General features: G+C 40.1%; 1 protein-coding gene across 1 annotated transcript in view; it reads right to left on the reverse strand.

Annotated features, from left to right (window-relative positions):
• KIF5B (kinesin family member 5B) overlaps positions 1–17393 on the reverse strand; it is a 65200-nt gene that overhangs the window by 30106 nt on the left and 17701 nt on the right. The window contains exons 3-11 of the mRNA XM_065397887.1: positions 16295–16368; positions 15681–15785; positions 15171–15219; positions 14713–14768; positions 14543–14630; positions 12627–12751; positions 9998–10102; positions 9385–9530; positions 1342–1490 (exon numbers count right to left, since the gene is read on the reverse strand). Of these exons, the coding sequence (XP_065253959.1) occupies positions 1342–1490; positions 9385–9530; positions 9998–10102; positions 12627–12751; positions 14543–14630; positions 14713–14768; positions 15171–15219; positions 15681–15785; positions 16295–16368 (897 nt within the window). The remainder of the gene's footprint in view (positions 1–1341; positions 1491–9384; positions 9531–9997; positions 10103–12626; positions 12752–14542; positions 14631–14712; positions 14769–15170; positions 15220–15680; positions 15786–16294; positions 16369–17393) is intronic.

Raw genomic sequence — 17393 nt, forward strand, 5'->3', positions numbered from 1 at the left:
TTTAAAAAGTACAACAGTTTAATGCAGGGGTTCCCAAATTTGGTTCGCAGCTTGTTCAGGGTAAGCCCCTGGTGGGCTGCGAGACAAGCCGTGAACCAAGTTTGGGAACCCCTGGTTTAATGCAATCAATATTTTCCTAGAAGTTAAACACCTAACACAAATACAGTGACTACTGAAGTAAAAATCCAGTAAATTGAAAGCTAACGCATGTCATCTCAACTGGAACATGAAGGAATATTCTTAGCCACACGTTTCAGTAGTTTCAGTTACAATTTATTTTAAAAGGAATAAGGACTACTACAGTAGCCTCAAAGATTATATGCTATTTTAATAGCATGTTTCAAGATTATACAACCCTAGTTTTCACAGGCCATTAATGTGCCTGTAAAAGTTTGCTCCTGGTTAAAATTGTCAGCAAAGTCTTATAGTAACGCAAACTGAATTGGAAAAATAGATTTGGTCAGTGTTATATAAGGGTAAAAAATAGTTTACAGACGCTCCCCGCCTTACACAAGCGTTCCGGTAAGTCGAATTTTGTATAAGTCGGGGACGTATACCCAACAATTACGCAAAAAACCAAAACACAAACCCACGCTTATGGAACTTTTTCTGTAAGTGTGGGTTTGCGTAAGTCGGGGTTTGCGTAACCCAGGGAGCATCTGTACCTCGTTTAGACACCTGCAACTGTACCAAACTAACTTTTTAAAATTAATTTAATAAGATTCAATCAGTGTATTGAGTTTATTTTTAAAAGAATAGCAATTAATGGGCCTTACCTCAAATTCACAAAATGCAAAAAAAATGCGTAACATTGAAGAGTTAACCTAGAACTCAGTATCGTTATGGTTATAACAAGCCATGAAATGCAAAGTTGAAGATGAGACTTCAGATTGACACTACAGTTTATGATTTATCAGTTTTTGATATACCCATTTTTTAAAATTTACTTTTCAATGATTCATAGATTCCAAGGGACTACGATGATCATCTAGTCCAGGGGTGGCCAAACTTACTGACCTTCCAAGCTGCGTATGATAATTTTCAGAAGTTTGAGAGCCACAAGACACAATCTGCCCCGCAGGGCTTTTGCCCTGATGCCCCGCAACATTCCCTCCCCCACACAGGGTAGAAGCCCCTAGCCTCACCACCCCGCTGCAGGGCAGAAGCCCCAAGCTTTCCCCCACTCCCCTGTCTGGTAGGTGGAGAATGGGCCACACTAATTATAAAAGAGCTTCATCTGTCTCACGAGCCACTGCCTGGCCACGCCTGATCTAGTTTGACTAATTCAACTATATTCACTAAGCTAAAATTCAAGCAACAAAAAATGTAATAACTTCTTACCATTGCGCCATCTGTTGAGCTCATTTTCAAGCCACTGTATGGTGTTACGCAGTGTCTTGTTTTTCTCTTTTTCTTTTTCATACTTTTTTTTCCATTGTTCTGCAGTGAGTTCCACATTGACACAGACTGTGTTCTTAATAGTCTTAGCTCTAGAAAAGAAAAAAAAAAAAAAAAAATCAGAAAATTAGCCAGGCTGAACAAGTCTGATACAGAGATTCCAGCCTACTCACAGCTTGATCAGATTGATTCGTTACCTAACCTATCCAACAGGCACAATATTGTGCCTGACTGTGTCCTTATTCTTCTTTCCACACACAAAACCTTCAATAAAACTGTGATAAGACAACTACACAGTACATCAAAAGTTAAGCAGTGAAGTTCTTAAACATCCAGTCTACACTGCACTAATCAGTTCCCCTTCTAAACCACCATCATCTTCCTTCCAACCTGTTAATATTATCCTGTTACATAAGCTCCATATGCTCAACAACCAGTGGGTGGCCTTAACTTCAATCATAAAGATAATTCCAGTGCTAGACATATGCAGATTTTAATTCTGCAAATTCTACATAAATGCCAACTTTAGAAGAATCACTAATGTGGACTCAACAATGGGGAACGAAGTAGGGTTTAAACTGAGAATAGCCTGAGGTAAAGGATATGTGCCCTGACAAACTTTCTTGTTCTCTAGTTTAGGCAAAAAGAGAAGGGACTGTAGTTCTTTGAGATGTATCCCCCTACAGGTGTTCATGTGCCCCACACACCTTCGAATGGAGATTTTCTATTATCACTGTCTGTTGAGCCCCTGCATGTGCCACTGATATGTTTGTGCCCAACACTGAAGCTGTATCAGACTGCATGGGTGAATCTGCCTCAGTTCCTTCTCCACATCTGAGTCTCAGAAAGAAACTCCAAAGCAGAGAGGAAGGAGGGCAAGTAGTGGAGCACCCACAGGAATGCACATCTCAAAGAACTACAGTTACTGCATAGGGTAACTTCTCTTTCTTTGAGTATCCCTATGGGTGCTCCACTTCAGGTGACTCCGGAGCAGCATTCCCATATGGAGGAAGGCGATTCAGAGTCAAATAAGTTAAAGGAAAGAACTGCAATGCCAACTGCCGCATCAGATCTGGAGGCATTGACTAAGGCATAGTGTCTGGAGAAGGTATGTGCCAAAAACCATGTAGCAGCTCTGCAGAGATCTGCAACTGGGGTGTTTGAGTAAAGTCACAGACGTAGATTGTGACCTCACTGAATGAGATGACACACCTGTATTGATTTTGATAGTCCCAGGGTAGAAAAGACAGAACCTTTTTATCGGTCTGCAAAGAAAGTGAACAGTTTAGGAGAGTCACCAAAACAGTTTAGTTCTATCTGGGGAGAAGGATAACACCTTTCTGACAGCTAGAATATGGAGGACAGCCTCCCGGCTGGAATTGTGCAGTTTTGGGGGGCGGGGAGGGCGACTGGTAACTAAATTATCTGATTTAGATGAAACTTAGAAGACACTTTAGGAAGGAACTAGGATGCAGCTGTAATGGAAACCTTATCCTTGTAGAATATTGTGAAAGGAGGGTCAGTCATTAATGCCCCAAACTCTTGAACTCTGTGGGTTGAGGTAATAGCCATTAGGAAGTTTGTTTCCATAGAGAAATTCAATAAGGAGTAGGTCGCCGTCAGTTCAAGAGGAGGCTTCATATGACTTAAGAACCAAATTAAAGGTCCCAAAATGGGGTAGGGACTTTCACCCATGGGAAGAGATTTCCCAGACCTTTCATGAACCTTGCAAACAGGGAGAACCTCTCCATAGTGGTGTGAAAAGCTGTCAGGGCAGCCAGAAGAACCTGGAAGGAACTAAGTGAAAGTACTGATTTCTTAAGCTGCAACAAGAATTCCAAAATGAGCAGAAGCAAGGCAACTTCATGGACAGCTTTCTGGAGTTCACACTAATGACTAACTCATCTCCACTTTTAAAGGTAAGTATTTCTGGTTGAATCTTTCCTACTATTGAATATGCTGTATTGTTCCTCTCCAGAACAGGACAACCTCTAGCCCCGCAAACCACTGAGGAGCCACGCCTCGAGGAGACTGCTCAGATTCGCATGCAGCAGTCGACTGGCGTCCTGACAGAGAGATTCAGATGTGATCAGAAGATTTATCAGTGGATAAAGAGCTAGGTGGAACAGATAAGGAAACCATGCTTGCCTTGAACATCGGGGCTTTAAGGATGACTCTGGTCTTGTCCTGTCTGATTTTGTTTGTCATTCTGAGGAACAGAGGCATCAGGAGAAAAAGCATAAAACTGCTTTTTCATCCAAGGGAGAAGGAAGGTGTCCCCCCAGGAATTGTGATGTTACCCTCCCCAAAGCAAGCAAATGGCATTTTTTGTTTGCAGTTGTGGCAGAGGTCGACTTCTCGAAACTCCCAAGTCTAAAAAATACCAACTAGAACCTGGAGATCCAACTCCTATTCATAGTCTTGGGGAAAACACCTGCTGAGAACATCAGCCATGACAATTTGTCTGCTCGGAAGTTACACTACTGAAATTCCTATGCAATATTTTATGCACCACTTCCATAATTTCACTGCTTCGGCACAGATAGAAGGCAATCTTGTTCCTCTCTGCCAGTTGATACAGAACATGCAGGCTATGTAGTCCATCATGACCTTGACAGATCTGTGCCTGATGAGAGGCAGAAATTCAAGGCAGGTATATCTGATCGCTTTGAGCTCCAACAGGTTGAGATGGAGGGTGGTTTCCTAGGATCAACATCTGCCCTGCACTGTTAGAGAATCAAGGTGTGCCCCTCCACCCACCATAACAGAGATGAATCCGTGGTCATGGTTACCAATTATGTTGGAGGAAGGGAACCTCCGCTGCTACCTTGCAATGGACCTTCCACTAGTCTAGGGAATACTTCACCTGCTAGGGAACTGACACCTACTTGTCTAGTCTGTGCCTGTTGGGCGAGTAAACAGATTTGAGCCACCCCTGAAAACAGTGAAGGCATAACCTTGCACACACTGTCACAAAGGTGCAAGCTGCCATGTGACCAAGATGAAGACAGTTTCTGACTGAAGTCTGGGGGCTCCCTTGAATAGTTCTGACAAGGTGTGATAAAGTCACAAATCTGTCCGGGGTAGGAAGACCCTGGATGTCAAGGAATCCAGCTATCAGAGGGGTAGCCGTGTTAGTCTGAATCTGTAAAAAGCAACAGAGGGTCCTGTGGCACCTTTAAGACTAACAGAAGTATTGGGAGCATAAGCTTTCGTGGGTAAGAACCTCACTTCAGAAGAAGAAGAAGAAGTGAGGTTCTTACCCACGAAAGCTTATGCTCCCAATACTTCTGTTAGTCTTAAAGGTGCCACAGGACCCTCTGTTGCTTTTTAAGGAATCCAGGGATGCCCCTATAAATCATATGTTCTGAATGTGAGTCAGTGTGGATTTTTTCTACACTGAAGACCCAAGTCCAAGAATAGAGAAAGTGCTGTCCTTGTGGCAGACAACACCTCTTGGTATGACTGATGCTTGAGTATCCAATCGTCGAGGTACAGAATACTATAATTGCCTGACAATGCAAATAGGCAGTCACCATAGATAGAATATTTGAAAACACTCTTGGAGCCAAGGAGACCCCGAACAGGAACACCCCGTATTGAAAATGATCCTGGCCTATGACAAACTGCAGGAACTTTTGTGAGGCAGGTGTATCACTACACAGAAGTACGCATCTTGAAGGTCAAGGGCCAAAACCAACCCCTGAATCTAGAGAAGGAATGATAACTACCAGAATCACCACCCTGAACTTTTGAGGCCTCACAAATTTGTTCAGAAGTCTTAGATCTCAGACTTGTCTCCACCCTCGATTTTTCTTCAGTACAAGCAAACACCTGGGAATAGAAGGCCCCCCTCCCCCACGCTCCCCGTCCCCCCGTGCTGAGTGGTGACCAGTTCTATCACCCCTAAATGAAGAAGGCATTTTATTTCCTGTCTTACCAGTAATTTGTTAGAGATGTCCCTGAAGCGGGACAGAAAAGGGGAACAAGGAGGGAGGTAAAATGGATGGCGTAGCCCAATGATATTACTTCCATCACCCATTTGTCCAAGGTGATACGTTCCCATGGTTATTGGAAATGGAACAGTCGGTCTCCAAATGGGGGGGAGGTGGACAAAATGTTGAAGCTGGCAGGCTAATGCGGCAGGAGGGGGTCAAACCCTCAATCATTCTGTCAAAACTGATCCTTCAATGATGAAGCCTGTTGTGAAGTCGTATCAGATGGGGGGAGCCACAAACGTCTGTGTGAGAGACGGACCTGTAAGCTTGTCCTTGGCAGACAGTACCGATAGCTTGAAGTGCTTTACAAATGGTGCTGATGTGTCTGGAAGCTTATTTGGTACCAAAGAACTCGATACGGGTAACAGAACAAGAGTAAACTCTGATGGTACGGAACATCTGAGTTTGTTCTGACCATCTCCACTAGATGGTATCAAAGCCTTCCCAGAGCCATGTTTAGCCTTAGGGCTGCGGCACTTTCCTATTTCACCAGTACTGGTGGAGCTCCTTGCCTCCACAGTACTGAGCCTCAAGGATGATGTTTCTGAGGTTGTCAACCTGGTCAGGAAACTAAGTTTTTTGGGGTTGCATTCCTGGGAGGGAAATTAAAGCTCCTCTTACAGTGTTTAGAGGAGGTCTCTGAGGACTTCCCCCTTCTGGGAGAGTGTTGCACTGAGGTCAAAGAGGTGCTAGAGACCCATGGGGGAAACTGATGTACAGGGGGTGCACCGTCATCCAGGAAGTCAAGTCATAATGACTGTTCTTCTGAGCCCTAGATTTGAAGGCTAAATAGAAGTTACACTTTTGTAGTATGTGCGACTCTCCCAGCAGCAAATGCATTGTGTGTGTCTGTCACTGTCCAGGATGGTCTCTCTACACAAGAGGCAACATTTAAACTCCAGTGAATCAGGCATGCCCCTCTCAGGAAGGACTTTCCCAGAGAATATAAACTTTTTTTTTAAAACCAGAACAAACTACTAAGGTAACTAAACTAAGAAAGAAACAAGCTCAGCAATAGTTGAGGTACATGCAAAGACGACATGCTAACTTCCATCTCAGGACGAGGCGACTGAGAAGGAATTAAGGGCTGTTCACCCGCGCAACCTGATATAGGTTCAGTGTGGGCATAGGCGTGGGAACTAGGGATGCAGGGGGTGCTGCCGGCCCCGTGTCTGGGGTCCTGGCTGCCGGCCTCAGCTGGGGGGAGGGGTGGGGAAGACAGGGGTAAGTGGGCTGGCTTTCAGCACCCCCGCTATTAAAAATGTTCCAGCGCCACTGAGTGTGGGACACGAGGATATCTTATGTGGGCTGAATGGACACTACTAATGAAAATCTCTAATGGAAAACACGTGGGGTGCACATGTACCTGAAGTGGAGTGCCCATAGGGACACTACTTGAAGAAGAAATGTTCCCCCATACACTCCTCGGTTGCTTTTTTTTATTATTATGAAACCCTAAACTCCAGCAAAGTATTCTCACTTCCTGACAGTCTCTGGTATGCCTCTTATCCCTCAAAACTGATTGTGTGTGTGTATATATATATATATATATATATATTATATACACACACACACATATACATACACACACACACACACACCCCCCTTTGGTGGATTTAATCTAAATTGTAACTAAAAAGAAATATTACTGTAAGGATACATTTTTAAATTTATGCTGGTTACTTTGGAGACAGATTTTATATTTCTCTCTAAAATGGGTAAAAGCTCTCAGAAGGGCTTGAGAATTAATGTTACTAAAGCATTTCAAGATGTGAGTGAAAGGCACTAAGTGAATGGCTTATGAAATGAGATGGTAGGAACGCGATACATTCACATTTTATGAAGATGAATTATTGGGAGACCAACTTTTATAGAAATTACTTAGATAACAGTTCAGAGGAGAGGAACCTAGGAAACTAAGGATGTTAAGCTCAAAACTCCAGTCCTGAAGATGCACTGCAGCAGCCATCTTGCTCTCAGTTACTTTGCCAGATCAAGGAAACTATCAGAAAACTTTTTGAATCACTCCACACAACAAATGCTTTCCATACTAAAATGTTTTCCCTGTAAGGCCAGCTGGAAACTTGATCCACTAAATTAATTCCTCGGATGGAAGTGTTTGTTCTAAATAAGAACAATGGCTGGATAAAGAGGAGCAGATTAAGAAGAAAAGTCAATTCACTTTTCAGTGGATGGAATTATTAAATTGGCAGTTTAAAAATAGAGAATTAAAATCAGACAGAATGATAGTAGTGACGGGAGAACAGACTCATGTTAAAAATATCCAAATTCTTAGAGTTCCTAATGATAAGGAATGCCTGATGCCTTTGGTTTTTTTTGGAATAAAATGTTTCTCTATATTTTGGATTTAAATATAAAATTAGCCTGTATTGTGATTAAGTGTTAAAGAATTCTTACGGTAATGCAAGTTACAGGAAATAGGCTTGAGAGCTCAATCAGCGCGACAATTTAAGATCTTGCCCAGAGGTAGAGAATTATGTGTGCAGGCAGGGAATGAGTGGCACAGAGATGGCTCAAATAGTTCACAGTAACTGGGTTCAAGAATCTGACCCTTCATTTCCATTTGAAAATGGTGTACCTAATGCACTGGGTTACCTGTAACCATTCATATTGTCTATAAAATGCTAGCAGTTATCAATTTTTCAATTGTTTACTATGTGCATAGTCTATTTCAATGTTTTGTTGGCAGTTACATGCCCTTGCCCAGGGACTTACACAGGAATGTTTACCAGTAGCCACAACAGCAAAGTGAATCTGAAGAGGCAGAAATCAGGACTATGAAGCAAGTGTCTGTTTCCTTCTTTCCTTCTGACTCTATATATCATTGTCTATTCCCCCCCGCCCCCCCGCGTGTACATCCCACCTTACCTTCTGCCCTCAAGTTTTTTATCCCATCCAATGATGGAGTCCCACATGAGATGCCTATATCCATACACCCCCACCTGCTGGGATTCCTACCAGGGTGTTGTCGCTGGATCTCGTTCAGGGACTAGCTGTATTTCCCATAAACAGCAGGGGTCTGAAATTTGAACCCCTCTTTCCTCAGCTGCCAGAAAGGAGATGCAGCGTTCTGTATGTGTTCCCAGCATTCAAAAGCCTGAAGCGGGCTTTGGTGAGGTCTCTGCTACTCTACCATTCACTGTTCTCATTTCTGAGTTTTCCTCCACCACAAATAGCTCCAGTGACAGCCTTTGCTACTGCTCAGTGCTTTGCTAAGCAGCAAAAGAGCAAGATCAACAATTCCCTGTTTCACTGAAGCACATAAGGTAATGAATAGTAACAACTCCCCCCCCCCCCCCCCCCCCAAATCCTCACACACTCTGGTCAGTATTTACTCTGCAGCATAGTAAGAGCAGCTGCAGAAGCACTGGGACTCTGCTGTCTTAGGAAGACAGCATTAGATCAATCTTTTCTTCCATAAGGATGAGAGCTTTATTTTAAATGAAAGTAAACTCTGCTGAAGAGGATGATATTGGTCCTCCACACTCACAAGAAAGTTTCTTACACTTGCCATGATGAGTGGATTTTTCAAGCCCTGCTTATGGATATTTTAGGCACACTACATAATCGGGCACTAAAATGCTTAGCAGTGTGTATACATGAGTTAAAGAAATATTAAGTGTTGATGTTATATTTGATATAGGAACCGTAACCATCTGTGAATTTAAATTAAAAATTAATTATTCTGCATTAGTGTCTTTCTTCACTGATCTTTTTGGTTTTTAAAAAGCAAATGTGTATAGTTGAACATGCAGTCAGCAGTAGAATTTAAGAGCTCAACCTACCTTGCTTGATTAGAGCAGACATCTTTGGCAGTTATCATTTCATCGAATGTGTTTACTTACACCAATCTTACCAGAAAAGATGCATAGGAGCTTAATAAAAAGATGCTTGTACTTCATGACTTACAAGACTTCAATGAAACAAATGTCTCTCCCTACTAAGAATTTTTGAAGTGTTTACTCACCTTTGACCAAACAAGAGCGTAGATTTAGTTTCAGACTCATTGTATGATGATGGAGAGCAGCAAATTACAATAGTGGTTCTGCAGTTACCACCCAATGAATCCTGGAGGATTCTGGTCATTTTACTGTCACGATATGGAACATAAGTCTGGAATAAATAAATGTATAGATTAGCATATGTTTGAATGAATAAGTTAGAGTTGACAGACTTAACTATCTAGTTTGTTGGATAAGGATCTGCACTCAATTCAGCTAAGGCCAATAAATTAGCAAGAAGGATAGTAAAGATAATTTCTCTTCAGGTTCTTAAACAATGCCCAACACAGTGGTAACAAGCACAAACCTTTCAAATAAAAGAGTTATGTCTAAGCTTTTGTACTTTTAGGGTAGAGGAAACTTCCATTAAGATTTCTGCTTTACACAGCAAGAGTGACACTCTAACAGACACTGTTGCACTTGCAATGTAGTGATACAATGGTTGAGATTTTTAAGGCAGTGCATGGGGAGATGTGTGGTTAAATCCCATGCACTGCCTTGAAAATTTCAGCCCATAGTTCCTGGGTACTATTACATCTGTATTGTCTCTCTTTCTGGACTTAAAAAAAATACACTTACGCTGCTTTCAGCCAAAGCAGAAATGACATTTCCAAGAGCTGAGAGAGACTTGTTGATGTTCTTAGCTTCATCCAGCAGAGCACCTTCTGCTCCAGTTTTACTAACCTAAAAAAGATTGAGTAAATAAAAGTAAACATTCTAGAAAGCATTATTCAGGTTCAGTGCTTATAAAAAAGCCTGAACAGCTTGCTCTTTTTTAAAACGAAGTGTCACTGTAGCTCCTCTAACTTGCAGAGCCAGTTGGGAAAATGGATTCTCTTCCCTCACTCCACACCACCTGAAGAAAAATTCTGATTTTCTATCAAAAAACAAAAGTTTTCAGCTCAAGACTATTCAGTTTTTCCAATGAAAATCAAAAATTTACCAAGGAAAGCAGATACTTTCTGTGAAAAAAATTAATTTAGTTGAAAACCCAATTTTGGTGAAAAGTTTGACCAACTGTACTCACCAGTCATATAAAAAAAAAAAAAAGGATTGAATCAAACAATTCATGCATAAGGCTAAGACTGTGTCAGTTATGGACAGGTCACAGGAAATAACCAAAATTCACAGAAACCCGTGACCTGTCCCTGACTTTTATTAAAAATAACTATGACAAAATGGGGAAAGAGGAGGGTCCAGCACCCATTGCTGCTGGGCCTCCAGGATTCCCCCTACCCTCGGTGACTGAGAGTGTGGGATCCCCCTGCTCCTGGCAGCAGCTCGGAGATGCGGTGGTCTGCCCGCGTCAGCAGGTTGCCCCACTGGCTGACAGCTCCAGCCCCACTACCCCAGGGCCGAAGCGAAAATGTCACAGAGGTCTCTGGAAGTCACCGATTCCGTGACTTCCACGACCTCTGTGACAAAATCTTAGCCTTATTCATATGCAAAAGCTAAGAAATTCAAAGTTATGGACACTAATTAATCCAAAAGTCAATCAAGTCAGGCAGGAAAGTTACCATCTTAAACAATAGGGAAAGACAATATAGACCAGATTCAAAAACAGCCTCTGTCACAAAAAAAGCTCAGATACAGGTTCCCGACACTGAAAGTCTACAAGAGCAGAGAAGATTGCAGTGGAAAATTACTGTAACCTGATTTCCCTCAGAAGGTACCTGAGGGTCATGGATAAAGATGGGAGAGACTGAAGAACAGGAAGCATCACCAGTTCCTGCTAACACCTTTCCCCAGTTCTGCTGCCCAGCCTAGTTTCCTAGTCTAAATGCCCAATCTTGCTCTACAGTTCTATGATCTGCATCTCCCCCCCTCACATTCTCCCAATCTACACTGAAAGAATTTTGAAGTTACATTTTATTTTATTAATGTAAACAAGCGTTAAGTGTAAACTACTAAAACACAAATACATATGCTAGAAGGTGGGTGCACAATTTGTTGGAAAACTGCTCATTGTTTAACTGGTTCCTAAAAATGGTCAATGAAGGGGATTCGACAACATGGCCACTTTTTTAATCTTTCCTTGTAGATCAAGTTTTCTAAACCTTTTGTCATTTTTGTTGCACTCCTCTGGCCAAATACTCACAACAGGATCAGGCCTGGAAATGCCTTCCCATCATGGCATGACTCCAGAGCGGCAAGGAAAAGCTCTGACAAAGAAACCTTTAAAACCTTGGTTTTTTATACACTGTAAATAAACAAGTGATGTCACTGCTGGTTATTGGACCTTAACTAAAGCCAGATGAAGCAGTTCAGGGCTGAAACCTGCTCTCTTCAAGGTTTCCTCATCTCACTTTGCCATATTTTCCCCTAGTTACAGGAGCAAGAATTTATTTTCAAAACAAACGAATATAACTAATTATTTCCTGCAACTGGTGGGTATCCAATTAGCCATGTTTGTCTTTATTTTGATTACCTCAACCCAAATCTTAAGTAAGATAACACTGGTATTTCAAGGGCCACTACAAACTTAACATAAAGAATAAGATCATGGGAAAGGGGGATTGTCTTTGGTCAAATGCTTTGCGCCTATCGCTCATGCTACTATCCAAACTCAATTTAAAAACCATAGTTCACTCAGGCCTAATGTGGGCCTCCTGGTGGACTATAGGGGACAAACAGGATCCCATAAATAGGGAGCTCACAGTACTGGCAGAGTGGTGCACAAGGTGACTCCGCTTCATTCAGTTAAAATAAGGAAGAAATTTCCACATAACAGCCTTGTCTCAGAATTAAGGTTTCTCAAGTGCATTTCCAGTCAATGTGATCACCAATTAGGACAGTGTTAATACAAGCAACCACAACCTACACAATATCCACACTGACACCACCTTCACAACAAACTCCTTTTCAATTCCAACATATAACTAATCACAATCCACACGTCCAGTTTGTCATATCACACTTAAACAGGGTCAATGGAACTTCAATCTACTTTTTTCATGTACAAAAAAAATCACGACACCTTTTACCAAATTCAAGCTTATCTATCAATAGGGAGCATATCAAACAAGCCTATACTGGAGTCTGGGTTTCACATATGAGCGCTGGATTTAAAAAGAGTCATGAAGCTGACTGGGGAGTCAGTATTATGATTTGTGTGTTCTTAGGAAGTGATACTTCAGCAACCTAAGCTCTACGTTAAACAAGGTTCCGTATGTTCCTTTAGTTTTCAAATATATAAAGAAAAAGTTACCTTTTCACTACCTGCCAAGTCCACAAGGTAAAGTTTTCCACTCAGTTTCTGTTCTGTTTGAGTGTTTTCTTGTTTTACATTAATAAGGAAGATACTATGACTTCGAGAGCTGTGTTCATTCATATCTATAATGAAAATATTTAAGAATTTTCAAAACACTTGCTTATGCAACAAATCTGCCCTGGATAACAATTACTTTAATTTGACCTTAGCTGAACATTTAGTATACTAATATGAACCTCTCACAGTGAACAAATATATCTAGAGATAGACAGCCTTACAGAAGTTTGTGATGAATACAGCGTATTTAAACTAAAGTAGGCAAATGAAGGGTCAACAGATTATTATTCAACAGATTAAGTCATCTTTTTTCCTATACATTTCTATTAATAAAATGTAAAGTGTATTGACAGTTTATTAATCTGGCCTTTTACTCTGGGCTTAAGTATTTTTGGAGTTTATAAGAAACACTAGAACATTTGTCAAAAAAAATTTCAAAGCTGTTACATACTTACCCAACGTGTCAGAGTTTCCTTTAGAAACTATTTCATTTTTGTTATAAATTAAATTAAAGATAATGATTTTTTTCTTTTTTCCTTTATGCTTCATAGCATAGGTAAGATATGTGAAGCACAAGTAAACTTTTAAAGACACACATTTCATACTGAATTAAAACAGTTCTTCGAGTTCAGTAACAGAAGTCTAAGCTGATTTACTTTGGAGGGGAAGAGGGAGAAGATGAGCCCCCTATTTAGTCTGCTCTCTAGCTCTGTGTCAGACAGAAACAACCCTAAATCCCCCACAGCCCTCTAAAGACGTGCGGGTAGCTACAAGAGAAGCTGAGGAAGTGTAAAGAAGGAATAGTCCCTTATTCCCAGCCACTGTTACTTCCCTGTTCCTCAGCTTTTAAATGCTGACCAGTTCTGGTTTCTGTTCCTGGCTGCCACCAAGAAAAAAAGTAACAGTGTTTGGCTTATCACTCCTCCAAAACACTCTCCTGATCAAAGGGAGGGCCAGAGAAGGCTTGGCCTTGGTATTTGATTGCCTTCCCCAACCTTTTACTGAAAATAAGAAAAGGCAGCAGGAACAGGAAATTTCCCCCAAAAACAGCAGCTCCCAACATTTTTCTGATGAAGTCCTCTGTAGATGAAAAGCTTGTCCATTCCCTTGGCCAAATGCTGCCATATTTTTTGTTTATATTCTCTTTTCTTCTGCCTCAGTTTTACCTTTTCTGCCTCTGTTCTGTCCCCAATGCAGCATTTTCTGTTTTTCCTCTTTTTGCCATCTCATTTTGTAGCTTCCCCTCCCTACGTCCCACTCAGTAGAAGGCTACATATTGTTTACAGTGAGAGAGTCCACTGACAGCTCCAAAGACACAAGGCACATACTTTTACAACTTAGTGGAGTGCCATAGGACCGAAGAGAGAAACTTGGACCTATGGGATGCTGCCTAAATCTGCAGACAAGTAAACATGGGCATCTCGTGATCAGCTTTGTTATAGGCCTCTGCAGTAGTACAGACAAAAAGCAGGTGGCTTCATGAGAGACAAATTGCTTTACTTCCAGATACAGGAGTACATTCAAGGGGTGAGGGACATGGATCTGGGATCATGAACGTTCACTACCCCATGCTTGTGCTCTGCCCCTACTCCAAGAGGGGGCATGCAACCTCAAGTTGAGTAACACTGCCCTAGAAACAGGAAGTTAAATGAAGGGGAGACAAACTAACTAGACCAAGATTGTTTTAATTTGTCTTAACCTACTCTTGCCTCCCCCAAGTGACACACTGAGGTGAGTCTCACAAGTCAATATTTCAAAAAAACTAGAACCATTCACTTACATTCACAGTTTGGGCTTCTCTCGTTTATAAACTCAATGAAAGGAAAAGAATGCCATAGGGGGAAAAAACCACTTACTTGTAACTGCTACATGTCTGTTAGATTTTCCTTCATCTATAGTATCCATAACTTCATCTGGACTACATACAAAACGTTCAGTGCAGCCCTTTAAAAATTGACAAAACATAAATAAGTGATGTACACGGAGAAAATATAGGTTAGTTCAATAGTGTAACACTTATACTCACCTTTACATAAGGAACTCTGTTTTTGTCCTCATGAACAGAAAGATTGGTCTTTGAAACTGGAAGAAAAAAAACTCTACAGATAAGATATTTCATTTGTTCAAAAGAATAATATGGGGAATGAGCATATATATCCCAAGGGAAACAGAAACATCATTTCCTATGATATCCCATGCAATTCTTATATTCTAACATATGAACAAGGATTTACACAAAATGGCCATTAGAGAAACCCAAATGCTTTTATACAGATAACACATTATACAAAGAAAAGGCAGAGCTACTTAATTTTACAGTTATAAGATTATGAAAACCAATGAAAGACTACATTTATAGTTGCCATTTACAATGTATCATTAATATGCCACATAACTATCCTAATCTGGCAGTAAAGTTTCTTTCCCCTTCTTTGCAGTCTAACAAGCTGCTATCCCCATCCTATATAAAGGGCACAGACTTACCATCTAAAAGGTCCCTTATTTTATCCAAGTATATTTCAAAATATGACACCTAATAAAAAAGATACAGCATTAAAAACACAGTAATTCATAGATTTTAGGCCAAAAGGGACCATTATAATAATGTAGTCTGACCTCCTGCCTAACACAGGAGACTTTCTTCCTTCCAGTGATACCTGCACCGAGCCCAAGAATTTGTGGTTGAACCAAAGCATATCTATTAGAAAAACATCCAATCTTAATTAAGACTTCAAGTGACGGAGAATTTACCACAACCATTATCTAAGTTACCAAAGGATAACTTCCCTCACTGTTAAAGATTAGCATCTTACTGTCAATGAATTCCCAACCTCTGGGTCCAACTGTCTTTGGATTCATATCTTCCAAATTAAATGGGAGACTTGTATATACACTCCACCCCACCCCCGAAGATTTAACCATCAATTACTTTACTTTAAAATCAGATGCAACTTTTTTTTGTTTCAAAAGTACTTCTTAAACCAAACAATTTACCTTAATGTGGAACTCCAAATTTTCATCCATGGAGTAAATATAATTAAAAATATCTTGCACTATTCTTGGAATAATCCCCATCCCATCTGGATCATGAAGTGTTCCCTTTTGAGAAAAAAAAAAAAAAAGAGACAACTAAATGCAATATTCTTTATCAGTTATAATTCCATGAACACAACAGATTTCTACTATTCAAAAACGACAAACTGAACCTGAAGGAGTTGATTTTAGAATAGTAACTAGAAAGAAAATTTTTAACAAGTCTTGCCAATCCATTTAGGACCATGATTTGTTAGGGTAAAAAATGACCCCAGTAATCTCTTAAATAATAAATTGAAGATAAAAAGCTGCTATTAATGGAATACTTAATATTTGATCATTTTTTCCCATAGTTATATACCCTTCTACTTTTGAAATAAAAATCCTCAGTCTCCTCTGTTCATCTGGCATCCCTTCTCCCACAATTTCTTGGTGGGCTTGATCGTAATATAGTATTTTGGGCATCATTATTACCATGAGTCTGGGAATAGCAGTAATTAATTTGTGGAGCCTTATTTGGTCCTCCAGCAGCAAAAAAAGAAATATTATGAGAAAGTCCTTTTTAGATACCTTACCTCCATAGTGTGTGTTTTCCCAGATGATGTTTGTCCATAAGCAAATATTGTACCATTGTATCCCTCAAGTACATCTAACAAGAAAGAATTGATGCATTAGGGTTCTTTTCCAAGCAAGAAGATAATTCAGTGTTTGATGGACAAATAATCTAATAAAGAATTTTGACTCCAAATGAATTTTGACCATTACAAGGTGTCTCCACTATGAACACAAGTCTAATAAAATAGAATTGCATGTTGCTAGAGTAGGAGAAATTACATTAATAGATTAAAATGTAAACTAATGCATTACATAAGAGTTTCAGACTCAAGATACAGACACTTTTAAAAGGTGAGCGGCAAAGGAAAAAATGGGATTGTACCTTTTTGCTTCTTTTTAGTATATAAAGGCAGAGTGAAAGGCTTTTTAAAAAAGTTTAAATTAGAAATTAGTGTCTTGTTTAGGCTGGAAAACTATGAGAACTGAAAAACTAGGAACACAAATACTGTGCTTCCGAGGACAGAGGAAGAAATCCTGCAACATGCTGTTATTGGATCACCAGCCCACCCAGAGAAACTTTCTAACTTCCAGTAGTTAAGAGGTTAGCTTATGCCATAAACTTAAATGTTTGTATCCTTTCTAAAGCTAGTTGTTTTTTTTAAAGTATTGTGACTGTAATATATGTAATATTTCAAATTTATTGTAATTGTAATATTTATAGAACTGATATTCTTGTTATCCATATAAATGTCTAAACTTTTTTGAAGTCTCCTAGGTAACTTGTCTAAATGATTAATTCACTGCCACAAGTTCACAATTTAATTGTGACTTGTGTGAAAAAGGAAATCCTTTTTATCAGTTTTGAATTTGCCATTTGCCAGTTTCATTAAATGGCCCCTTGTCTTTTTGTTATGAGAAAGGACAAACAGAAGTTCCTTATCTACCTTCTCAATACTATTAATTACTTGAGAGGAGACTAGTAAGGAGGGACACGATGAAAAAGAGTAGTACCAATCTTTAAAACTCTTCATGACAGGTTACGCATCCCCTTAATCGCTCATCTTCTGAACTCCCTCAAATAATGCAGTATCTTTTTTGGGGAGGCAATAACCAAAAAGA

Source organism: Emys orbicularis, chromosome 2 (assembly GCF_028017835.1).
Source record: "Emys orbicularis isolate rEmyOrb1 chromosome 2, rEmyOrb1.hap1, whole genome shotgun sequence".
Taxonomy (NCBI): Eukaryota; Metazoa; Chordata; order Testudines; family Emydidae; genus Emys; species Emys orbicularis.